The following is a 25,830-nucleotide window of genomic DNA, read 5'->3' as shown; positions in this document are numbered from 1 at the left end:
TCATGATCATTGATGCCCCAAGGTGAGATCATGCATGGAGCCCCAGATCGAGGGAGATTGACGTCATCTTGAACTTCTTCCATTTTCTAATAATTGCGCCAACAGTTGTTGCCTTCTCACCAAGCTGCTTGCCTATTGTCCTGTAGCCCATCCAAGCCATGTGTAGGTCTACAATTTTATCCCCGATGTCCTTACACAGCTCTCTGGTCTTGGCCATTGTGGAGAGGTTGGAGTCTATTTGATTGAGTGTGTGGACAGGTGTCTTTTATACAGGTAACAAGTTCAAACAGGTGCAGTTAATACAGGTAATGAGTGGAAAACAGGAGGGCTTCTTAAAGAAAAACTAACAGGTCTGTGAGAGCCAGAAAACTGGTTGGTAGGTGATACTTATGTCTGGCAATTAAAATGCAAATTAATAATTTCAAAATCATACAATGTGATTTTCTGGATTTTTGTTTTAGATTCCATCTCTCACAGTTGATGTGTACCTATGATAAAAATTACAGACCTCTACATGCTTTGTAAGAAGGAAAACTTGCAAAATCGTATAAAATACTTGTTCTCCCCACTGTACAATAGCCTATGTCAGCAGGTGTTATTTTTCTACCTTTCCTTAGGTGTGCCAATTTTATTTAAAGCCCTTTTAATTTTCCAAACATTTTGATGTTTTTTGGGTGCTTTCTGGACTACTTTGAGCTTGTTCTAACAGCAGCCTGTCAGTGTCTAGCACTACATTACCCAGAGTGCATCTCTTTCTTTCATTCTGAGGTACTCTGTTGTCTTTTCAGTATCCCTACCTGTCACAGTAGAGATGGATAGAGGGTATTTCTCAGAAAAAACATGGTTTCAATCTAGTCAACTAGGGGGGACTTTCAACTGTTTGGGCTGATCCCTCCTGGTGACCTAGTTGTCATCATATCAAACTGGGTCATTAGAAGTGATCAGCCAATTAAGTCCCCCCCAATAGACTGAATTAAAACAGCGGAAGCCCTTGGTGCTTCCTGTGCGTTTACAGAATCCATAACGGGAAACAGACAGGGAAGTGTCCTCTATCTATCTCTATGTTTCTGACCTTAACCCCAACCACTGTTGTGCGGTTGGGATCTGCTGCTCCACCCAAAGCTCTGCAGTGCAGCCTGCATGAGCCGTCCTCACAGTCTTCAGTACAAGACTCATGATTCTGCTTGTTCTGTCTGAGTCCCTCCATCCTTTCTCCCCCGTTCAGTCTGTCCATTCATCCTTCCACCCTGTGTCCTGGAGTAGTTTGTCTCTCCCTCCTCTAGGGGTCCAAAGTAGTTATCTCTGGTGCTCTCTAGAGACATGGGGACTCTTTGGGGACGTATACGTGGGTAGGGAGGCAGGCTGGGGGGCAGAGGTTTTTCCATTGTGCGGGTCCTCCTCCTCCTCCAGTCCCCCTCCTTCTCCTCTTTGTCCTCTTTCTCTGTCTGTTTGGTACACCTCCTCGGAAGTGGCCCGTCCGTCCTCGCTGGACTCTGCCATCTCAGAGCTCTCGGACCCAGACAGCGGCTCCTCGCCGCGGTACTCGGCCCCGTCCCCGCCCTCGCCGTCCCTGTCCTCCCCCGCCTCACCCTCGCCCGCGTCGCTCGTCTGGGAGGTGCTGTTATGGTGCTTGACGTGGTAGCGCTGGTTCTGGAAGAACTTTACCAGGGTGTGCTTGGGCAGGTCCAGCTGGGCCGACAGGGTGTGAATGGCCTCCTGGTCCGGGTAGAGGCCTACGTCGCCGATGAAGCTCTGCAGGATGCCCAGTGCCTCCAAAGAGATCCGAGTGCGGGACCTCTGTTTTTTGGAGCCGCCACTGGAGCCGCCACTCACGCTTCCGTCGTCCCTGCCCTGAGTGCCATCCGGGTCCTGGCCCCTGGGCCCGGTCATGGAGGTGGGTGGGGGTTCCTGCATCGGAGACGGAGGCGGCTCCTTCCGAGGCTGTAAGGGCTGCCGGTGGAGTGGCTGGCGAGAAAAGGAGGAGGAGGTGTCATGTTGAATGTCATCAGACCATGCTGTCAACCTGGAAACCCGGCCACGCTCTACGTTCAGTTCAGCCGTGCTCTTGTGAACCCACACTCTGCAAGTTGACGTATAACAATATGATACACGCGAGCGTGTAGTAAACGAAAAATCTATTTCCAAATCTCTCATGGGCAGTTTCGTACAGGGTAATAGAAAACAACGGCATATGAAACCCTTCCCGCTTAGCACCAGCCTACTGTATTGTGCTGGCTTTCTATGGGGTCAGCGTGACAGTACTACAGCATAGACCCCATTGACCATACAGACAGGATCACAGCCCGGGCCTATCGCTCTCCCCTCCGCTGGGCCTATTAAAAGGGTGGGGTGCCTGAACGCCCAAACACTGGAATGCTGCACCCATAAATCTGTGGTCCGGGGAAATGAAAGGGCCTAAATAAAGATAATAGTCATTCTTTTTCCCCTTCAATAATAACAGGCTATGTTTCAAATAATATTGAGGTTAGAGCAGACCATGGAGAGGGCTGGTGGGGGCGGCCGATTTGCTCTGTAGGAAATGTGTGGGCTTCTCATTTCGTGCCGCCTTGTCTATTTCTGACATTTTAAAATGGACAAACATGATTGGAAGTGGCTGACTCAGTTTAGGAAACTGGTAGTGGGCCCGGGGGGAAAGGTGTAGGAGGTAAGTAAAAAAAAAAAAAAGGGACAAATTATCTAGAACTTTTTACATACGTGTGCACACACACACCCATGTGTACACACACACACACACACACACACACATGGGTGTGCCTGGCCGCATTAAATTACATACTCATTTTCTACCCCAAAAAGCAAACTTCCCAAGGCGTCCGACCACTGTCCTTGAGACACTTTAACGATCAATCCAGCCACTCCTTCTTATAACCGCTGATCAAGGCCCCAACGGCAGACACGCGTCTCCAAAGTAGTACCCCTGATTTGGATGCGACACTCCACGGGTGAGACGACTTTCATCAGGCAAAGTCAATCAGCGGTGAGGAGCGCATGAAAGAGTGATAGCAGGTCTGAATTATGTATCTGTCTTGGTTAGGGAGGGCCCCCCTGGGGTACGGACAGATGCTGGGGGGGGGAGCGGGAGGTGGGGGCTGAGGAAATGGCAGTGTCATTGCCCCCGAAGGCCCTACTAACACATTAATTAATACGTAATGATCATAAATCAGCTTTCCGCATAACTTCGCCTCCACTGTATACCAAAAAGGGGTGTGTTTTTTGGGAGTAATTAATTGTCTGAAATGTTTTCCTCTGTTTGTTCGCATGCGTGTGTGTTCTTACATTCATCTGTGTGTGTGAGCTCGTGTTTGTTTGTGTGGGAGTGCTCTTGGTGAGCGTGTGTGCGTGTTCTGACATTTGTGTGTGCGTGTGTGTCTGTCTGTTCTTATGACTGTGTGTGTGTGTGTGTGTGTTGGGGGGGGGGGGCACACAGCTGGGACACATGTGTGTCGTGTGGTGGAGACTGGGGGTGTGTGGGAGGGATGTAGAGTGCAGACATGGGTGGGGGGTCTTGGGAGGGAGGTGGGGGGGCGAAGCATCCAGAGAGACAGGGCAGCAGCATCCACACACAGCCCTCCTATACAGCTGAGAGACACCGCCGCAGTACCACCCTGTCGGTCTGAAGCAGGCAGGGCCCACAGCCACAGATCAACATCATATGGACGTTCTCTCTCTGCCTGCCTGTCTGTCAGCTCCTCTGCCTGCCTGCTTGTCTATCTGTCTGCCTGCTTGTCTATCTGCCTGTCGGCTCCTCTGCCTGCCTGCTTACTTCCCTGTGTGTTTGCCCCTGTCTGTCTGCCTGTCTATTTATCCATCTGCTTCTCTGTCTTCCTGTCAATCTGTCTGTCTGCCTGTCCTCTAGGCGCCATCAGTGAGGATGAGGGTTGATATTTTTAGCAGCTTTTGTGTCCCTGCTTGGGTCCCAGGCATTCTAGGAGAGCAGCGGAGGAATGTGTTCATGGCGTGACCACAACTTCCTTCCCAAGATGCTTATTTATTAAAACAAGAAAAAGGCAGAGGAGGACAGACTTTTGAGATGGCTGGTTTTCAACTTACCATAGTCAACTGCCCGTGGAAACCCCTAGTTAAATGTACATTTAAAAGCACCCTCCATAAGCCTGTTTCCGGTCAACCATGTGGCCAACTTAACAGCCGGTTGTTTTTGTACTGGAGGAACTGTGGCGATGGGTGTATTCTTTTACCTCGCGTACTCTTTGGTTAGCTACAGCCGCAATTGTGTCCAATATGTAATTTGAAAGAAAAACAAGAATAAAACCACCCAGGGCATTTCCCGATGATCTGCTCGCCAGGGGTCACCCCTCGTGCTTCTCACCTGTGGTTCTGCAGGCATGTGGAGAACAGTGTGCAGCCTCTCTGTGTGGTGGTGTCTGGACTCCTCCTCATACACCATATCCCTCTCAGCTTGGGACAAGGACAGGAACCGTCTAATGGTGCACAGGTTCTCCCACAGGGTCCGGTTCTCCGGGCTGGGATTCTCTTTCCAGCGCAGCAGCTCACATAGCCATCCCTGAGGAGGGAGAGGTAGGAGAGAGATTGAGGGGGAGGGGTGGAAGGGAGAGGGAAAGAAAGACGAGCTGATCACTGAATTTGCCGTGTTCCTTGGGTCATTTCAGCACAGAGCAATGGAACAATGGGGCACGAGGGCAAAGAGGGAAAGGATGTAGAGGCATGTAAAAAGTGGATGAGGGAAGCAATCTAAGGTGGCCTGTGAAAGTACTACAGGGCTGAGATCAACGGCATTTGGGGGGGGGGGGTGTCAGGGTCAATGGATCCCAGGGGTGTAATTCTACACCCCTGGGTGAGATAAAAAGACAGAGCGAGTAGGACTGAGAGAGTGACTGAGAAAGAGAAAGCGAGATAGAGGGGGGAGTGACAAAAAAACAGTACAGAGTGAGACAGAGACTCATACAGCAAGAGAGACAGACAGAGAGGGAGGAAAGATTTGATTATCTCCGCTAGACTGGCCCAGGCGCTGACACCAGCTGTTGTTTGTGAACAGCCTCCTCCAGTAACCAGTGTTAATAACCTGATCAGTGCTCCCCCTCTACCTCTCTCCTTCCCATCACTCTCCCTCCCACCATCCGAACCTCCGGAGGGGGCCAAAGGCAGAGGCAGCCAGATGGGGTCACCGAGCCGTGACCCCTCACTGAGAGCCATGCCTGTAGGAGGCCGTGCCCACAAAAACGAGTACACGCGTGCGTTCGCACGGAGTCAAAGCTGAAACCGCACGGCAACAATACCAGTCTATTTTTGTCTTCTTCCTTCTGATTCGGGGGAACTCGTTCTATCTGACCAGAGACCCTCAAAAGTCAACTAACTAATGTCTCTAGTCTAATAGCAGTCACACAAAGGCAAATAATCAAAGTGGAATAGTGGTCTCTCTGTCATACTCACCTGGACCAAGAGGAGGGAATGTGAATAACAATACACAGGCAGCATAACACCTGTTATCATATTTTTGCCCACCCCAGTCATTCATGACCATAAGACATTTTAACATCTTAGCCCATCCCAGTCCTAGATGACTATCTCCAGTAGCCACGACATCCCACCATGCCTTGTGACTCAAAAGTAAACAAATGAGGAGGGCACGGGTTGGAAGGAGACCCTTTGATAACCACAGCAAAACCATGAACACATGCGCGCGTTTTACCATACAACTGCACGTGCTCACATGCACGCACAACGTACACAAAGTATTAGTTAAGGACATACAGATGAGTAACCCAGCACACACACACACACACACACGTAATCCAACTCCTTTGGCTTGCGTGCTGATCCTTTTATCTCTGCTCTGCCCGGGACGCCCATATTGTTTATCTGCCCACGGAGACGTGACAGTACGCCACAGGCGCTGACAATCAGATACCACAGCCCGTGGTACGTAGCAGCCCCAACCAACCACCGCCTGCTCTTTATCTACCCTCCCCCCACCCCATCAAACTGACCACAATTCATCAAGCCGGCAGGATTCGTATTTTTCCATTGTGTGAAAGTATGCGTGAATTTGGGAGCGTGTGTGGGCCTGCACATTAGTACACAGCTTGTGTATTATGGTTGTTTATGGATAATTACACATTCTTACGGAGCGTCCTGTTTCTTTCATATATCAGTAGCTATGGATTCTGGGCTGTGCCGTACACAGGCCTTTCGTGGGGCATTGGCTCCACTGATAAATGCCTGCAGCAAAACGGACGTTGGGCGCCATGCACTCGCCTGCTTCAGCAATGTGCGTCACGCATACCCATTAGAGCGAAAGATGCATGTCACACAGATAGAATGCGGCCAGAAAGGGTATTACTTGTGTCATTAGGCATTCACTCTTATCCAGAGAAACTTACAGAAGCAGTTAGGGTTAACTGGCCTAAACAACACATTTTTCATCTCGCCGCCTTGAGGATTTGATCTTGCCACCATTTGGTTACCAGTCAGATGCTATAGATCATCAGGAGGTACCAGCCAATGAATTTCGACATCCCAACCAAATACCTATAATATAAAATTGTGAAAGCCCTCTATGGTCCTCACTATGTTACAACTTATATCATCTCTTTTCCTTCATTCTCACAAGCATGTTGTTTGCCCACAACTCTTTTGCTGCATTTTGACTCACTATATACTTCCTGTGTGTCTGAATGCCATTCCATTGCAGTCGTTTAGGACAGTGGTTGTCAACTTCAGGCTGCGGATCCCAGAATAATGCTATTTGTATTCTAGCCCTCTAATCAGGGACTGATAGTCTGGACAGATAGCGTTGCAGCTAGGGGCATTGGGCCGTGACTGAAAATCTGCCCTATCGAATCATCGAGCCAAAAAGGTGAAACATTTGCCTAAATTGCTCCCATAAAGCCCAATGTGGCAGCTGCCCACAGCTCTGCAATTCAGAGGTGTTAAAGTTCTAAAATGTCGACTGACTGTGTATGCAATTGATGACCAGACTTGGGACACCAATTGCATATTCTAATATATATTTACATATAGGTATATACTTTGGAAAGTATTCAGACACATTTCTTCACATTGTTTGTGTAACAGACATAATATATAACTTATAAAATTACAATGTTGTTATCAACATACACACAATACCCCAATATGACCCCATAAAGTTAGAATGTTTTAGCAGTGTTTGCCAATTTCTTGAAAACGAAAATCTCATGTTCATCAGACGGTTTGCCATAACAAATTAATTCAAATTGAGCTCAGACGCATCCTGTGTAATTTGATCATTCTTTGATTTGATTTTAAAAGGACATAAGCGTATATAAGGTCTCACACTTATACATGGTCTCACACAGTACATGTCAAGGCCATGACGTTCAAAGAACTATATAGACATCTGAGATGAAATTCTGTCCAGGCATGGGTTATGAAAACATTCTAAAGCATTAAAAACTCAAAGGAGTATAGTGGGCTCCAACATTGTCAAATCTGAAACATTTTGAATCAATGACACTCTTCCTACAGCTGGCTGTCTGGCCAAACTAAGCGTTGGTCAGGAAGGTGACCAAGAAGCCAATGACCACTCTCACAGAGCTGGAGAATTTCTGTGCAGAGATGTGAGAACCTATCAAAAGGACAACCATCTCTGCTGCACTTCATCAATCAGTCCAATATGGTAGAGTGGCTGGACAGAAGACACCCATGAGTAAAAAAAAATATGACAGGCCACCTGAAGGACTCTGAGGGCATGAGAAAAAGATATTCTGGTCTGATGAGACCAAAATCCAACCATTAGGCCTGAATGCCAGGCACTATGTCTGGTGAAAACAAGGTACCGCTCACCTAGCTAATACCATGCCTACGGTGAAGGATGATAGTCATAGCATCATGCTATGGGGATGTATATCTCAACGGCAGGTTCTGGTAGACTGGTCAAGATTAAAAGAAGGATGAAAGGAGCAAAAAAACCTGAGAGGTCCTTAAAGAAAACCTTATCCAGTGGACACAGGATGTCAAACAGGGGTGAGATACATTTTACAGCCAAGACAACACTGGAGTGTCTTTGGGACAACTCTGTGAATGTCCTTGAGAGGCCCAGCCAAAGCCCGGATTTTAACCTGATTGAACATCTGTGGGGAAATCTGAGGATCGCAGTTCAGACACTCCCTATCCAATTTGACAGAGCTTGATAGGATCTACAAGGAAGAATGGGAGTAACTGCACAGATCCAGGTATGCAAAGCTAATGGAGGCATACCAAAGAAGACTGTGATAAGAAGCTGCCAAAGGTGCTTCTACAAGGTACTGAATAAAGGTTCTGACTACTATATATACAATATAAATGTTTTAATGTAAATCTGTACCAAAGTCAAAAAAATAAATAATTTATGTGTCATTATGGGTATTTTGTGTAGATTCAGGACAGAAATTCAAATAAATTCAAAATGAAATCAATAACTGAAGGAAATGTTGAGAAAGTGAAGTGGTCTGAATACTTTTCCAAAGGCCCTCTATGAACAGGATGGCATGTGATGACTGACCTGGCTCTTGTTAGCCGCCACCTTGGCGAATAGGGCCTGGGAAACCTTGGCTCTCCTCATCTCCTGCTGGATCTCATCATAGATCCCTGAGGTGATGTTCACCAGAGATTCCAGTTTCAGGGGCAGCTCGGCACTGATCAGGGTCACTGGGGGCTTGGGCTGTAATTGAGGAGGGAGGGGGTTAGTAACCAAGCCAGGCTAATCTTCTAGCTTACTGGGTCCCTGGAGAGATGTCGTCCTACGTTTGTTTGTGTGTGTACCGGCATGAGCGTTTGTGATGTGGCTAGTGTTGTCTGCCTGCGACCTCCTGTGTATGCGTCGTAACGCCGTGTGCATGGATCCTGTTCAGTAGCGCACGCTGTAGCAAACGCAATCATCGTTCTGCCCGACTGAACATCTTCCATGATGCGGATGCCTCTCTGATGTATTTGCGCGCGTGCGTGTGTGTGTGTGTGTGTGTGTGTGCGTGTACCTGTGTGACTCGCTGGCCTGAGGAGCTGTGGTTCTGATTGGTTGGGGTCAGGTTGCCTAGGTTGAGGTTGGGGTTCATGCTGCGTTCACGCTCCTCCTGGTAAATGCGGTCTCGCTCGCTCTCGTGGAGGTTCAGGAAGTTCTGCATGGCTTTGAGGTTGACCAGGAGAGACTGGGAGGCCTGGCGAGGGTCTTCCTCTTTACGGAGTATTTCAGACAGTAGCCCCTGAGACACACAGACACGTCTCTTAGAACCTCCAAGTACTCTTTCATTGTTTAACTCTCTCATTGCCTCTCTAACACGCTTCCTGTTTCACAGTTTTCGTGGCCCACGTTTTTCCTCTATTCCAAGGGAATGTGTCGAAAACCTTCATTTGAGCAAAGAACAGTGACTCGTTTTCCTGTATGTATGAATGTCTGTATCTCAGTGTTTTGAGCTACCCATTATTAGTCAATATCAGTGTAATGATATTATATTCAGCTTTCAGAATCCTTATGTTACATATGCAATTTTTTAGGCAGATCCCTAATCAAGGCCAAATTATAAACAATGTACAAGCTTCATTGGATACAGTCATAGATTCTGAATATTTTTTATTTGCCAAGAACAGTTACACATACATAGAATGTAGCTATGTGAGGATTTTTATTGTAAAATTGAATTCTTGAATTATTGTCGGTTGAATTCTTTCTCCCTTGTTGAATTACTAATATGATGATCAATTGATGTAAATCACTCATACTAATTAATATCTAAGCCAGAATAATTGAAAGTTACATCATTTTTCTACATTAATGTGTGACACATCACTTTTAATTCCACAATTTACACATCTTTTGTGCTTTCTACTTGCAGAGTATCTTTTACTAAGTTAAACTTTGCTCCGCGGGGGGGTCTTTAGAAGAAGAAGGGTAGAAATGGACAATCACCTGCGTACGATTGAATGCCACCCGGGCAAACACGGCCTGAGACACGCTGGCCCTTTTCAGCTCCTCCCTGACCTGATGGTAGATGTCCGGACTGACCTCCACCGCCGACGGATTCCCGGGGTCGGAGAGGCTCCCTGGGGCCTTGCAGGAGCGTGGGATGGGCGGGTGGTTGAGGAACTGCTGGTGCTGCTGCTGGCTGAGGGCCTGCGGACCGTGCTGGTGGGCCAACAGGCGGCTGACGACGAGCTGCTGGTTGATGAGATGGGCCATGGCCAACTGTTGCCTGACCTGCTGGGGACTGAGCTGGGGGGAGAGGAGGCCGCCCGGGCCCAGCAGGGGCTGAAGAGAGGTGGGAGGGCCGGTGTGGGGTGCCTGGTCACGTTGCGACGGGGGGCTGTGGTGGCGCTGCTGGCTGTGAGGCGAGGGAGAGTGCTGCTGGGATGGACGGGGCAGAGCCTGTTGCTGGGCAGGAGTTTGGGGGTCCCCTGGTCCACCTTTCAGGGGTAAGCCTCCATGCTGGGTGGGTGGGGTCAGGTGAGAAGGGGGACGCTGTCCCAGGACACACACGTCAAATGTGCTGTCTCTCTCCACTGAAGGTAGACAAACAGACACAGGGGTAAGGACAGGCCTCAAATACTCCCACTGCCGTATTTGAAACATTCTATGTTCAGGTAATGGATGTTTCCTTGAACTCACCTTTAATATCAGCTTTATCCCGTCCTGACCACATCTTCTCCAGGTATTCTCCTGTAGTGAAGTCATGATATCATTTTAAATATTATTTTAAATATATTTAATTTACTTGCTAACAACATTGCACACATATTGTGTATTATATCTAAGAAAAAGGTTACGAGCAGGTGTGGTTTATAGCCAATATACCACCTATAAGAGGTGTTCTTTGGCATAAAACATTGCACATTGCCTTGGCACAGCACTCATGTATGGGGTACTGGCAATAATTCCCTGAAATGCCTTATTGCTATTATAAACCAGTTACCAATTAATTTAGAACAGTAAAAAGTAATGTGATGTCATACCCATGGTATTTGTTATAATATACCACAGCTTTCAGCCAGTTAGAATTCAGGATTCCAACCGTCCCATTTATAATGCGCAATAGGTAAGTTATGCAGCATTACCTAACACCCTTCCTTTTGTCCTTCCAACCATCTTTCCATCTTTGCAGTTAGCATCAACAGCAAAGTTCATTACCATTGATGGACTGACAATCAGAGCTTCCAATCAGATACTGAGGCAACTCGACTAATCCAATGGAAACCTCTGTTCCTCGTGTTACCACATCTGGAGGTCTGCATTCTGTTTGTCTTTGGGGACCGCGGAGCAGAACTAATGCTGTTGGCTGCATGGAGCCTGAACTCACCCCCTTTCTCCAACCCTCCCGCCCTTTCTCCTTCCCTCCCGCCCTCCTTTTCTCACCCCCCACAGCCCCCCCCCCCCCCCCCCCCCAGTCCCCCGTCAGACCACAGGCAGCCTTTACCATCTCCTCTCCCACTTAACCCACATTTCTCTCCGTGTTTGGGCTCTGGTGTCAACTTTGATCTGCCTCCATGGTGGAATTACACTGTTTAACCGTGGAGGACGGGTGTACGGTGGGGGTACGTGGTCTGCCGAGAGGTTGAAGAGCAGATCGGGGGGGGGGGGGCAGCGGAGAGACGTGTGTGTTCATACATGGGCGTGTCTGTAAGAGGATCTCCCAGTGCTGAGTGGCTGGCGGCTGCATCTGATTAGAGGCAGAGAGTGTTTAGTTTTCTCTCTGCTATATTAAGGGTGACATTAAAGGATAATGTGAACCATGCGTCATGATCTCTATAGAGCTGTCTCTCTGACACCGCCCACCCTTCCACGCTGCTAGACACTGCCGAGGGTCACCTCAGGACGGAAAACGCCGGATGACTCATCTACAGTTGTGTGTCGGTCATTCTTGGTCACATCGTATTGTCCGAGAGGACAATAGTTTGGTTGCTTTTCCTCTTGGGTGTTTTGTGGTGTAGTTAAAACAGCTCAGATGCTTGGCCAAGAGCAGTCCTTCCTCTCAGTACCCGCCCAGAGTCTTGCATAAGGCCCCCCTGCACACCAGAGCCGACGATTGCTGTCTGCTCTAAGAAAGACCCATAGAAGTTAGGGCCACTTCAGTGAACTTCAGCGCGGATCCCAGCCAAGGACAAATGTTGTGTTGGAAGAGAGGCAGAGGAAGACATGCAATTGGCTGATTCAACAGGGGCCAGACTGTACCTTTGATCCTTTTATACTTCTTGTACCAGCGGCCAAACTCTTGGCACTTGGAGATGGACACATTGGCGTAGTAGGAGCTGTTGACCATTGCAGATATCATACTCTGGTGAGATAGATATATAGATTCATAGATGGAGAAAGGAGGATATGAAAGTGTTAGAAATGCATTAAAACAAGCAAACACACCTGCAGTGTTCCTTATTTTTTATTTGATTCATGTTTATGTGCCCCTAACTGTTCTACGATTGGCGCTAGAAGTTGCTATGACCACATTCTTAACAATATAGTATCTAATATGACTGTCTTCTGTGTCCCTCTAAAATGCTACAAAATCTTTAGAAGACGATGAAGACCAGTCAGACAGGGGAAAAATAAAATCCTCATTGAAAGCAATGGTGTGTTCTTTTCTATGTGTTTTAATAAGTGACTGAATGCAGAATTTCTTACAGAATGACTGCCTGTTGATCATCCTTCTACCATAATAAATAGTAAACATGGGGTAAACATTACACAATCAATCAACATTACAACTACAGTACCAGTCAAAAGTTAGAACACTCCCACCAACTTTGACTGGTACTGTAATTGACTGGTCTGTCTGTCTCTCACTCACTCACTCACACTCACACACAGGTAAACCGTAAATTAAACACACTGACACACACACTGAACTCTCCACATTCTTACAGAGTTGGACCAGTAACCAAAGAGTTGCTGGTTTGAATCCCTGAACTGACAAGGTGAAATATCTGTCGATGTGCGAAACCCTAATGCTCTGGATGAGACCGTCTGCTTAATTAAACATAAAAAGTAATGATGATTGATTGAGGCACCACCCACATACTTTGCTTAATGACTAATTACATCATGACTGAGTACATAAATCAGCAGCACCGAATTACATGCTAGCATGGAATGAATTTGATGCGTGTGTGTTGCTGTGTGTATGTGTGCAACTCCACACAGTACTGAGTGTAATAAAACGCCAATATGAACCACATTTGGTGTACCAAACCAAGTTCAGTCATTCAATACGCGTGCACTTTAAGACTGAACACAGAGAAAACAGGCAATAAGCCATATTGCTTCTGCTGTTATAACGAAGATACACGACAAGATGCACCACATAAGACGACAAGACCCACTACCTGAGAAAGAGGGCACTCCTTCGCCAGGGAACTCTGGTTGGTCTCCTTGAGCAGCTCCTTAAGGACGTTCCTCACCGTGGCGTGGTTCCACTGTTCTGACGGCAGATCCTCCAGCCTGGCAAAGCTGGAACCCCAGGTGTTTTTGTCAGGATATGCAATGGATAAAAAACACAAACTGTCTCTATTTTGACGCGGTCCCTCGGTTTCAGACCGTTTTCTTACCCTTGGTCTCTTAACGAACACAACCGTCACTTCCTGTTTGACTTAAACTTGCCCTGTCATACTGTGGCTGGTACCAGCAAACCTCATATTAAAACAGTGGCCTTAATGATAGCAAGACTACTCCTAATAGTCTACTCCTATCGCTATAGGGGTGTGTCACGGCCGTATGCTGTGATAGTACCATGGCAACACTGTTGAACAAACATTATTATATACAAACATATCACCATCAGTCACTGTTGATAAGTGACTGAATGCAGTGATCTAGTCCATCCCAGTTGGATTACTTCCGCCCTATATCTAAACTGTCTGCACTCGCTGAGGTTTTCGGGGAAACCTGGCGAACGCTCAGCTGAAGTATTTTCTTCCATTAAACTGCAGCGTATTCCAAAAGTAATCCGAGCAGAACATATTACTCAACATTATCTCAGCGGTGGCCAAGGCAATTTGTGATATTCAGGACGCATAGGACAAAAAACAACATTATGTTGCCCTTATTATAATTTTTTTATTAAGCTTTTGACACTAGAGACCACGGGTGTCCCACTCACACCATGAAGGACCAAGTGTCAGTCGGTTTAGGTCCGAAACCAGTAGGCATGGCCTCCCCACACCTAGTTGCCTAGGTCATAACTGGACCCCAAGAACCATGGAAAAACAAGCCTACTACGGAATGACACGCCTGCCGTAGACCATGCCCTGCTGCTGTGTACATTTGAAATAGGTTCTGGCTCTGTTGGACGGGTTCCATGACTACATCTCTGTAATAAGTATGATGATGGAAGAAATGTAAACCCTGCAAAATTCGATATCCACTCTGATGAGGCAGTTGTTTATTCCTGCGACTTGCCTTTCAGGATTAGCAAATCACTTTTGAGGACATTCAGAAACACCTAGTCCATTCGCAACTAGTGCTAAAAGGCAGAAAGACTTGCATGTTTTTTCCAAAATCGAAGCAGACAAGTGGAGTCATCTACAGATGTTATCTTTAAATGGATTGTAAGTTGGCTAACTGAGCATCTGGTTAGATGAAAATGTACATTTTATTCAGTTCCTTGAATTCTTGGCAGAGAAACTGAAGTTTCTTTATAGTTGAGTTTAAATTTTTTGATCAAATTTTCTTTTTCATTGTCAGGCAGGGATCTTGTGCCAGGTAAAATTGTAACTGTTGGTTAATAGTGACATTATTTACATGGGAGCCTCCGCCAGTACCATTAAGATGGTAGATGGGGAGGATCACACGTTCATAAGGAACGTGTGATACTCATGGCTTGTAGGAACATGCTGGCTTCATCCTGCAGAGCTCCAGCCTTGTCCCCAATGCAAAATGGTATGTTCCTGGTTCGGTCTTTTCCTGGTTAATCAAATATCTAGGTGAAGGAATATGGGAGTGAGCAGCTTTTGGCATTTTCCTTTAAATATATCCCGATTAATCTTCTCTGAAATCTTCTCTCTTTGACACAAATGCAAACACACACCTACTCCAATGACCTTTGACCTACTGACCTCTGCAGTAGGATGCGTAGGGTGACCATGTGGTAGACGTCCAGCAGCATGTCGGCCACGGTGGCGTCTGGTGCGTCAGTCAGGTAGTGGATGGGCATGGGGTTCCAGCGGCCCACTTTGATGATGCCTTGAAGGAGATGGGGAAGCAGAACAGTGAGGTCATCAGCATGCTGCCGCTTCCAGTTTGTGTGGTGGCTTGTGTCTGTGCGTCTGTGTGTGTGCCAGTTCATGGTCATACATGCATGTGAAACCATCCGTGTAATGTTCGTATGTTTTCCTCACCGGCTGTAAAACCCAGTTTAACAATGAACGATAAAGAGTGATAAAGTGTTATCTATTAATGTCTTATCAGCCTGGGGAAGAGGCACTGGCCTGATTCCCCACAACTATTAAGTGCCAATAGAGACCCAGCAGAGCCTTTTATAGCAGGGGCTTACGTGCAGAGACATCCCTGACAGGTCAAGGCTACGGATTGCGTGTGACCAATTAATACCCCCCCATTAAAACAGATTAATGATTGCTTGATCGACCCAAACAGACAGAGACACCATTTCATACGGAGGACTCTGAGAGGTATCTTGATCCAAGAACAGGAGAGTATTAGGTCAACAGAGAATGGGTGGAAGTGAGCTTGGGGTCATTTTTAATGGGCACCTTTTCCCTTCTGACTTACAGCTGAACCATAAAAAGGGTCTTAAGATTACAGATGAAGAGGAGAAAGAAGACAGGGGACCCAGTGACAGTGATTTCAGACTCCATGGCCGCTTGTCTACACAGGTTCAATAAACCAAAGAAAAGACCAAAGTATACAGTTCGTCCTGTAAGTTTGACGATGAGACACTTCCCCCAGGCCCACGCCTGCCCCACTCTGCCCCCCCCCCCCCCCCCCCCCCCACCACCACCACCCCTCCGTCTGAAATCCATCCGGGGATGTGTACACAGACACATTCTCCTGGCCTTCCCCAAGACCAAGGCTGGAACTCCAAAACTAAACAGGGTTAATCGCATTAGGATCTGGGTAATCAAACCCAGACACAGACCACTCCTTGCCTGCCAACCTCGATCTGTGCTTGTGTGTGTGTGTGTGTGTGTGTTCGTGTGTGTGTTTGTGCGTGCGTGCGTGTGTGTGTGTGTGATGGTGTGTGTATTTTTCCATTACATGTGTAGAAGTGCTACAGGCAAAATTACACTGGACTATAAATGATGACTAATCAATTGACAACTGATGATGGCATCAACAGGCACTAAGTATGAATGTATTTATTGCCACCGAATTAGATTTTACTGCCAGGAATCGGGATATAGACTTTAAATTATTGTTTTGATTTTTACGAAATTGAAATGATGACTAGCTAACAAATTTTCAAGGAAATTCTAATTTCTGCCAAGTGAAAACCTTCCTTTTAATAGTTAATATATTGTTAACACATTCCCACTATATACATTTTTTTTGCTGTCAAAGCATTATTTGGAAAGGAAAAAAACATTTAAAAAAATCCCACGTCAAGCTTGCATCTCAAGACCTTTCAAAAAATGCCTCGGAGTATGATGTAATACTTCTGAGAAGGATGATCTGGCCAATCAGCGGTCAACTTGCATGAATATGTTTTATGGCTGGTATACGCCCACACCATTCCATTGTAGGGGTTCGCCCACACCCTCCCAACACGGAATAGCAGTTTCTTTAACATACTTAATTACCATGTTTTGAATGGAGAACTATTTCACTGAAATTGCAAGTTATTTCAGGTCACATTTTATAGAAATTTGGAAACACTGGTTAGTTACTTTAAGAATAAAACACGTAATCTAAATAAACAATCGCCTGTTTAATTACCACAAAGGGCCTATTTAAATACAGCGATGTGGAGAAGTTAAAAATAAAACTGGACCAAAGTTATGCTGGACACAATTCAATCAGAAAGATAGTAATAGAAAGATATCTGTGTAATTTTGGGTTAAACCACACTTAAGGAAAAAATGCCCAATGTCAGCCAGGAATTACTCCTTTAACATAAAAGCTTGTTTCAAATAACATGTATGCATTTGGGAGGAATGCAGGGGTTTATGGGTGTTGCCAGATTGGGCAACAGGTTTTGTTTTGCCAGATTTTGATTTTTTTGTTTTTGTATTTCCAGGCTAGGGTTAGAATGCAATGTGGTTCACTGCCTTTCTTCGTCTCAGTTATGTGGCCTTTAGCCGTCTTTGAGCTATAATGTTCATTTCAGTCATGTTAGGCTCTGAATGCTTTTCTGGTTTTACTTTTGTGGAGGTTTAGTGTTACATTTCTTGGATTAGGTCACAATTTTATCGAGATGTCCTTTGGAACTCAAATTATCTGTCAAATGTAATTTTTTGCCTGACATATATTTGCTGATAAATGCATGGCATGCAGCTCAAAATGTTTTAAATATTTGATCCTTTCTTTCACACACAAACACCCATCTAAATTGGGAAATGACAGTTGAAAGGACTTTCTACTGAAATTTCTATTTCTTCTCATCAGAATGCTAAACCAAACCCTAAACTTATACTAACCCTAACCTTAACCTAAATGACCTCAAAAACGTTCATGCCAAAATGTAACCTTACCCTAAGGCTTGATCCTAAACTTAACCTATAATGCCAGCATTCTTCAAAACGGGGGCAAGAACAATCTCCCCATTAGTTTCCTTTTTCTGATTGACCACCAGTTTGGGCATGTTTCTGTCCCCATTTATCACTTATGCAAGCACACGCTCACTCACTCCTAATGACTCACCTCTGGCCTGCACAGCAGAGTTGTGTGAGTAGCCCAGGGCCACTAGTGCAGTCTCCACCAGCTGGGTGAAGAGGATGTCCTTACGAACCAATACAAACTCAGCGTGCCTGTCACTACGACCCTCCCCATCGGTGATCCCACCCCCAGACACACCCCCATCTGGCTGCTCCACCACACAGTACACAGGGATCATCAGACCTAGAGATGGAGGGGAGTGGGGGAGAGAGGGGGAGATAGGAGAGAAACGGTGTTGGGGGACAGAGAGGGGAGAGAGGGGAATAATGAGCGGGAAGAGAGGGAGGAGATGAAGAGGAACGGGGACAGATAGAAGGATAGGGGGATGAAAGAGAGGGGTGGAGAAGACCGAGAGGGTAGAGAATGAAATAGGGGAAGAAGAGAGGGAGAGAGAGGGTGAGAAAGAGAGTTAGTAGAGGGTGAGAGAGTTCCACCAACCTTTCCAATCAGACAAATCCAACCTGTAGGCTTGACAGGAAGACAGGGATATACTAATGTAATGCCAACTATTACCGTCTGAACTTCGCAAACAGTACAAATGCTTTCAGTATGGACTGTATACATAAGAAAAAAGGACATAATTCTGACGTCTTTTATGGAGGGAAAAAAGACACCAGTGAATAATTGGATCATTTGTGTTAGTCATGACACATAGCTATACAGCTATTTCTCAAGGAGTAGTAATTTGAAGAAATCAATCAAGCCACTGACAGCGCAATAACCAATTAACTCCTAACCGAGTCTCATCAGGCACGCTATATCCCAATAACTCATTCCACTAGGAAGCTGCGTGTGTTTTGTGCGTATAAGTGCAGCATGTGTGTGTGAGGCATGTATGTGTTGGTGTATACATTACATGAACGACTCCTTGGACTACAGTGCTGGGAGAGCATGCGTGTGGCCCATTCCTCATCGCCATGCTGTGGTTTTAACAAGAGGGTCTGATTTCCCCCCGTTCAAAGACAGCCCCCTCATTAACACTAGCAGAAAGCCATTCTTAAAGTCATCAATAGAAGGGGGGGGGGGGGTCCCAATATTGTATGTCTGTGTGTGTATCGTTCCGTTGTCTTTCTCTACCTCCGAGGGGCCGTAACGGGGTACCGTTAAGGCGTGTGCGTGGCGCTGTGGGGCTCCCGTTGACCTCCAGGCGGCTCATCTTGCCAGGCGGGGGTCCGCAGTGATCCGGGCTCTCCCCTCTCTGCTCCGGGCTGTCCCGTAGACAGGGGCTGTCAGAACCGCCGCGCTCCATCCCCCTCCAACCTCCAGGAGGGGCTCTCAACAGAGGGTATGGACCTGTGGCCATGGAAGGGCGACCAGGGGAGAGGGATTAGTGGGAAAGAGAAAATAGACGGGGCATTTGTTCATGGTTGCTTTTGAGTTTGTCAAATTTCACATTGCTGTCCACTGGCGCCTGCCTTGCTAGTGTAAACAGTGCGGAGCATGTCCCCTCTGAAACAGACCTGGTGTTAAAAAGTTTTCTATTTGATAAGCTGAACGTTTGATTGAGCACCCCCTAGAGTAATCAGCAGCAAATGGTTTGCACTATGGGGATGATTCCATTGGTTCCATTGCAACAGAGAAAGCTCAGATGAGTACATACAGTACTCCATTCATCTCAGTATGATGTTGAATAAAGTACTTTTCGCGACAGGCGAAAAGACATGAGTGCATGGTCATTTTCTCCCCAGTACCAATCAGCCCGACCATATTGAAGACATTACTTTTTATTTACAGATGACGAGAGCAGAAAAAGACAACCACAACAAACAAAATACAAACCCAGCAACTGGTGGAAATAACCAGGCTCTTTACTCCTGCAAATAATGTAAGCGATTGTAAGCAAACTCTAAATTATTCTGCATTACACCAAAGTCAGTGTGCTAAACAATTAGGAAGGACATTCAAGGCCACTGTTTAATGAAAAAGCTATACCATAAATCTGGGGTGATAGTTGACCGTTCTGTCAAGATTCATAGCTTGACTCACTATTAGGCCATGTAAATATGGCACATTCAAATCATTCACCGGTGGAATATTGCACGATTAGCAACAATCCACATACAGTCACTTTGTTTTATGGGAAAATAGTGGAATGATAAAATGTAGTCTCTGTGTCAGCAAAATCATAACAGATAGGACACAGCCCTGTGGGTTTTGTTGGTCAATCTCCTACTAGTAAAATGTGTTGAAAATATATATTTTTAGTTGAAAAGAGATTAAGGTCAAAATGTAATGAATGTAACACCTCTATAAAACAATGGATGCCCTTCACCAAGCTCCTGTGATGAATAACCTTTCCTGGCTCACGGAGTAAAAAGCCCAGCCTTTAGCTTGGTGAACCTATGTGGTCTTATGATGCGTGGGAAACCAGGTTTAAACCCCAGTCTGTTGAAACTTTGTAGATGTAGAGGAATTGTCTGTGGTCTGTCTACCACAGACTGAATTGTTTGTTTCACAACCACTGCTTTTCCCTGGCATGATAATAAACCAGTATTACAATAAAACAAATGCAAAATGAATCGCCACTCAAGCAAAAACTCAAAAAACACACGATACTGTAATATTATATTAAGGAGAAAACTGAGCAATCCTGTCATCTGTATCAAAGCAAAGACCAGACTCCTTTTTCCCAACAGGACTGCATGGTTGAAGACATTTTACTGCAGACCGGACTGGACTGCGAACAACATGAGGCAGTTCGGATGTTTTATATTCTCAGTGTCCTTTCATGCTCAGTTCCAGATCCTTGGATTGGTTTCAAACAGGGCCTGCCGCACAAAGCTACACTAACTCTCCAAGCACGCTCGCTCCCTCCTGAAATCTCAATCAGCTGTACATTTTTATAGGTGCGACTGAAAATGACCCCACCTAGAGAGACACGGACCAGAACCAATACCCCATACACACCCTTCCCGTCCTTTCTGGTCGAGGCAGCACATGTCACCCTATGAGGCCTCGATCTCTAGCCCGCTGTGGGATAGTTGGGTCCGATTGGCGTGCATTTTGTAATTAAACCCGTATAAATCTTAACAGCTCTTGACTAGACACATTCTGTCACTCTCTATTCCACTCCTTTCTCTGTCCAACATATTTGATTGAAATGATTAACTATCTAGCGGAGACGTGTCCTAAATGGAACATATATCCTATCCTACTTTTATCAGCGAGCTATGGGGTACTGCTATGTGTAGGTTGTAGGGTGGCATTTGGTGGCATTTGAGATGTTTTCAAGGGCTGGTGGTCTTTCAGGTCTGTCTATCAAGGTTTGATCGGGGTCTCCATTGTTTTACAGAGATATGTACATTAGATTTTCATTTAAATGTTTGAGGTGGTGTCATTGGTGTCATTTGGTGTCACAGAATCTGACACTCTCCAAGAGGTTGAGTGAGAAAAAAAAAAAAAAAAAAGTCATTTACGCCTGTGTACTGTACACAAACACCACGTTGGGGGGGATTGCTTCAAAGTCCAACTCAGGAGTAATCGGAATGCATTTGGCTTGACGGATTGTGTGTGGCAGCGTTGACAGTGAATCTCGTCGTGTGTCAACACCGCCGCTAGCTCTTGGTATGTGAAAACCGTCGCCAGCTCTTTGTACATCAACAGCTCCCAACAAACACCCTCAGTCTGCTTACAGCTAATCGGTCATTGAGACTGTTGAAATTAAAATGCGTGGCCGTTATAACTGGGCAGAGGTGTACAATTCGATGGGCGGGTAAAATTACAAATGAGGGAATCGATTTTTAAAAGAACGTGATTCAAAGCCGCTGGAATATGTTCCTACGTCCCAATAACAACTGTTGCTTGAACTGCTTCCGGTCCTTTTATTTCCTGATTATGACTGGAAATGCCGCTGCCGAGACTATGAGGTACCTGATGCAGCGCCCGTTAACAAGGACTTCACCGCTGACCCCGACCTCTTAAAGGCAACACACTCTCAATAAACACCTCTCACACACACACGGGCGCGCTCACACAGATAAACCACTTCGAACACTCGGAGAGTGCAGACACACAAAGACCACACACACTGAATAACTGTAGACTCAGGGACACACATGGATGCCAAATGGAAGAGACAACAACACAGGCTGATCTCTGTGGTAATTCCCGATCAAACCCTTCAGGTTCAACACCCAGTAGTGAGTAAGGGATGTATTTACCATCAGGAGTTATTCTAATGATGTTCTCTTCCAGAAACCTCTCAACACTGGTTCGGATCATTTGGGTTTAGCTCCAACTTTAAACACAACCTCAATGGATGAAAAGGAATGAAAGCCGTTATGTCAACGCCAATGTTGTTTTCGTCTACCTCAAGGTGTTACACTGAAAATGAACCATCTGGTCGGGAATGGAGTCTAGTACATAATGTACCTGGCATTCTGGGATTTCATTTCAGTGTGATATTATTTGACCGTGGGAAAAGAATTGCCACAGAAATAATCACTGCGTTGTTGGTTTATATGAAATTGAGCCATAGTGTGTAAAATACACCAACTCTAATTCAGAGTGTAAAGCAGTTATAACTTCAGTAACAACATGATCATTAAACAGGTATTACTGTGTAACTTCACCGGATAATGGTTGTTATAGAATCAGTTATTACACAGTCGGAATGAGCACTGTGTTATTACACATACAGAAGTTTATTTTACATGTGTAACAATTGATGTTTATGCACATAATCTTGTTGCACTATTTCCTGACCTACACATTTCAAAGTCACCTGTTAATGCATGTTAATAACGTGAAACCAAATTGTGACCTTGTACTAATGGGCTGCTACCATAAACTCAACCGATAATTACAGTGTTTAAACCATCTTCATCTAATGATTTAAACAAACCTGGCAACAACAATTTTAATTGCCCAGGTTATAATAAACCACTAGTTACTTGCCATAAGTGTATTTCTATATTGTTATGTCATTGAAATGGTCGACCAAATAAAGTGAAATGCAAGAACATTGTAGTTACATAGAATTTAATAACATTTCCAAATCCTTGCCTATGTAAATGTTTAGATGAGAATGGTTTCTACATTGGTTTACCTGTGGAGTTCATAGCGGCCTCACATATTAAACCAGACCTTATTTTTGTATGGTACAGTTATTAACATTATAAAAACAAGCTAACTTTTAAACTTACTTTCGAATTTGCTATACCATCAGTACTTGCTGTTTCGACAAGTTAATGTGTGATTACACTTTCCTTGTTAGAATTATTTAGAACTGATTCTGCAACAAACATATCCCATGATTCATAGTAATACGGACGCAACTTGTGTGTTTTTACTATACCTTCTACTTTGTTAGTTCTGTAATAGGCTAATTAAGGCAACTGAAGTACGGGACATTCCCCTCAAGAAATTGGTATTGAAATGAAAATATACTGCCAAATCCAAGGAATAAGTCAGTTTGGCATTTCAACATGTAAACGGTCAGGTTATATTTGTTAGCCAAACTATTTAAACAAAATAAAACTATGACAAAAAAGGAAACCTGGTTAAAATGAAATGCTCAATAGGCCTACCGCGAATTTAAGGAAAATCTGAGGCAGAGCATTTGCGGAGATAGCCAGAGTATCTTTTATTATTTTTCCCTGCCACTTAGTCTGTCAACTGCAGAGAAACCTTTACTGCTTTCAGATTGGGCGCGAAGTATTTTTTCGGTGTTTTTCCTTTAAAAAATAATGGGGCACTGTCTTGAGTTGTTTGTTACAGTATGTTTATCCCAAAGAAAACTGCATGAGACAGCTGATGAGACGGCTCTGACATTTGTTGACATGTTTGCGGACAATAGACTTGCGGAGAGCAACCGTGTTATTTATCTTGCTTGCTTAAATAGAATTTGATAAGAAAAATAAGTCCAATCATTGTATGCGTTCGTTTTTAGCAAATTTGTAAATGTTGTAGGCATTTGGTTTGGGGAGGGTGAGGCTATTTACTTGATGGTGGAAGACTTGCTAAGGTTTCTCTTTCTTGGTCTAAAACGTAGGCCATACTGATAGGCACACTACACGTTTAAATGCGCTTAAATATCTGCATTTGACAAGTAACCTGTCCTGATAAAACATTTAAATGTAGTAGTATAGGCCTACAGCCAATCAGACGGCGGACACCAGGCCCTTTTCTCTTCTAAATTAAAACTATGGGCTGGTTTCGCGGACTCATTTAGCCTGGTCTAGGTAGTCAAGGTGATTGACCTAGATTTTTTTGTCCTAGGCTAGAATTTATCTGTATCCGCAAAACCGGTCCTAAAACCAGATAAATCAATCAGAGGCAAACTTATTTCATTAAGAAACTGCATGTTGGATTTTTTTTTAAACAAATGTAGTGCGTAATATAACACTAATTAGCATAAACAATTGCTAATTAATAAATGTTGATATGCTCTATAATTGGACAATATCTAATATTAACACCAACTACAGACTCAGTGACCTTGTTTTTCTTTGCAAATTACATTTAATCAGCACATGTAGACTACAATTAACAGTAAGCATATCATATTAATAATAATAGTAAAATTGTAGAACAGATCATTATTATCTTAAACCTTAATGTTACATGTATAATCTAAATATATGATAAAAATAATCGCTAATCATTGATATCATGGTAATGATAGTTTTTGAACTATCTTGAAAACATACCTCTCTGATAATTGTATTATTCTATTATTATATCAAATAGACAATTATAATTATGTATGCTATGCAGGTGTGAACATTGTTGAAACATTGATTTCATTACCATTTTAACAATTGTAACGATAATTTATGAATATAATAATTATGACAAAATATGAATATACATATCGCTATTGTCATCGGTTTTTATTTTCACGGTGATACATTGAAACATATAATATTATTTTCATTCGTAATTTAATAGGCTTGCCTATTAAAGAAGCTGCCTCAAATTCTGACACACAATAAAAATAATTGGGTGAACAAGTTATACTCACTGTTTACGCGGTGTCTGTACCTCGCCTGGTTTGGAAGAAAGCTCTGTCCATTGATGACAAGTATTGAATCCAGGGCTGGACTTGAGGTTATTTCGGGGAGCAGAAGTCGATCGGAGCTCGGTGGTTCTTCTACTGGAGCTCTACGTGACTGGGATAGCAAAGCAGTACAGACCGTGAGCGAGAGGACGACAGATAAGCCAAGGGAGATAGGAAATGCTGCTTGCTTGCGTGTTTTGTGTGTGAAGGGGTGGAGAGAGGGAGACCTCAAGTTCCGACCTGCGCGTGTTTGAGATCGACTAGCCTATTGCGCTGGAGGGGATGAACTAGAGCAGAACTCCAGTTTCCGATTTTGTCTCTTTATGTCTTGCTATGCTTTCCATCAACAGCAAATTAATTCGGAATGTCTGTACTACTGGAGGCATAGAAGGGCTAAACAAATAGTGGACGCAGCAAGATAACCAATAATCGGACGGTTGGTTATCCCGTATCGTGTCTCAAAAGAGACGCAGGGACTTCAAATGACGAGGATCGAGAGAGGAGGTATCAGATGATATTTCGGTATGAAGGAGGAGTTTTCAAACTAAGGCTATATTAAATATCAGTTCAGCATCAGCCATTGGTCTTTGTACTATTGCAGGGGCCTCATGGAACCACAAATCAAAATTGAGCAGGTGGTCCCAAAAAATATCTGTAGTGTCAACTATTGACATTGGCGCATCCAAACATCAGGATGCAAACTATTTCTCTCAATATGTAGACTTTCCAATGCAGAATCCTTGCTGACTCATAAAACGCTAAACCTGTTTTTTTCGTCATATAGCGATAGCAGCTTTTTCCCTTTTGCGTAAAGGCGTTACATTTCCAAAGCGTCCAATTGGGGCCAAACATTCAACATTCAAAACAAAACGTAGGCTTTATGGTACTTTTACGTCATTAAAACACAAGCCTTGCTCAAATCGTATCAATAATACAGGATTTTTGTGCTGTACACGCTGTGTTGATTTCAATATCTTCCTAGATACATTATTTGATAATC

At 44.6% G+C, this 25,830-nt stretch overlaps 1 protein-coding gene across 2 annotated transcripts; it reads right to left on the bottom strand.

Annotated features, from left to right (window-relative positions):
- Positions 1-501: 501 nt before the first annotated feature.
- LOC105023149 (DNA-binding protein SATB2) lies at positions 502-25,296 on the bottom strand. 2 transcript variants are annotated; one of them, XM_010892108.3, is made up of 12 exons: positions 24,795-25,296; positions 18,908-19,123; positions 17,816-18,013; positions 15,055-15,181; positions 13,327-13,450; positions 12,179-12,281; positions 10,619-10,669; positions 9,923-10,512; positions 8,994-9,218; positions 8,522-8,680; positions 4,349-4,543; positions 502-1,965 (listed from the first exon to the last, which is right to left on the bottom strand). In XM_010892108.3, the coding sequence occupies exons 2-12, from the start codon at positions 19,077-19,079 to the stop codon at positions 1,297-1,299; spliced, it is 2,613 nt and encodes an 870-aa protein (XP_010890410.1). In that variant the 5' UTR covers positions 19,080-19,123; positions 24,795-25,296; the 3' UTR covers positions 502-1,296. The 2 variants fall into 2 exon arrangements, with proteins under 2 accessions (XP_010890410.1, XP_010890411.1); XM_010892109.3 differs by lacking the exon at positions 8,994-9,218.
- Between the last annotated feature and the right edge of the window lie 534 nt (positions 25,297-25,830).

The sequence above is a fragment of the Esox lucius genome, chromosome 22 (genome assembly GCF_011004845.1).
Source record: "Esox lucius isolate fEsoLuc1 chromosome 22, fEsoLuc1.pri, whole genome shotgun sequence".
NCBI classification, from domain to species: Eukaryota; Metazoa; Chordata; class Actinopteri; order Esociformes; family Esocidae; genus Esox; species Esox lucius.
This window is presented reverse-complemented; position numbering and strand designations above follow the sequence as displayed.

What these genes read in the sequence shown, in the direction of transcription:
- LOC105023149 (XM_010892108.3), bottom strand. Translation starts at nt 19,079, where the DNA reads ATGGAGCGCGGCGGTTCTGACAGCCCCTGTCTACGGGACAGCCCGGAG. An exon ending in TGGCGGCTAACAAGAGCCAG is followed by an intron (nt 4,544 to 8,521) that starts GTCAGTCATCAC and finishes CTCCCTCCTCAG; the next exon opens with GGATGGCTATGTGAGCTGCT. An exon ending in ACATGCCTGCAGAACCACAG is followed by an intron (nt 1,966 to 4,348) that starts GTGAGAAGCACG and finishes TTTTCTCGCCAG; the next exon opens with CCACTCCACCGGCAGCCCTT.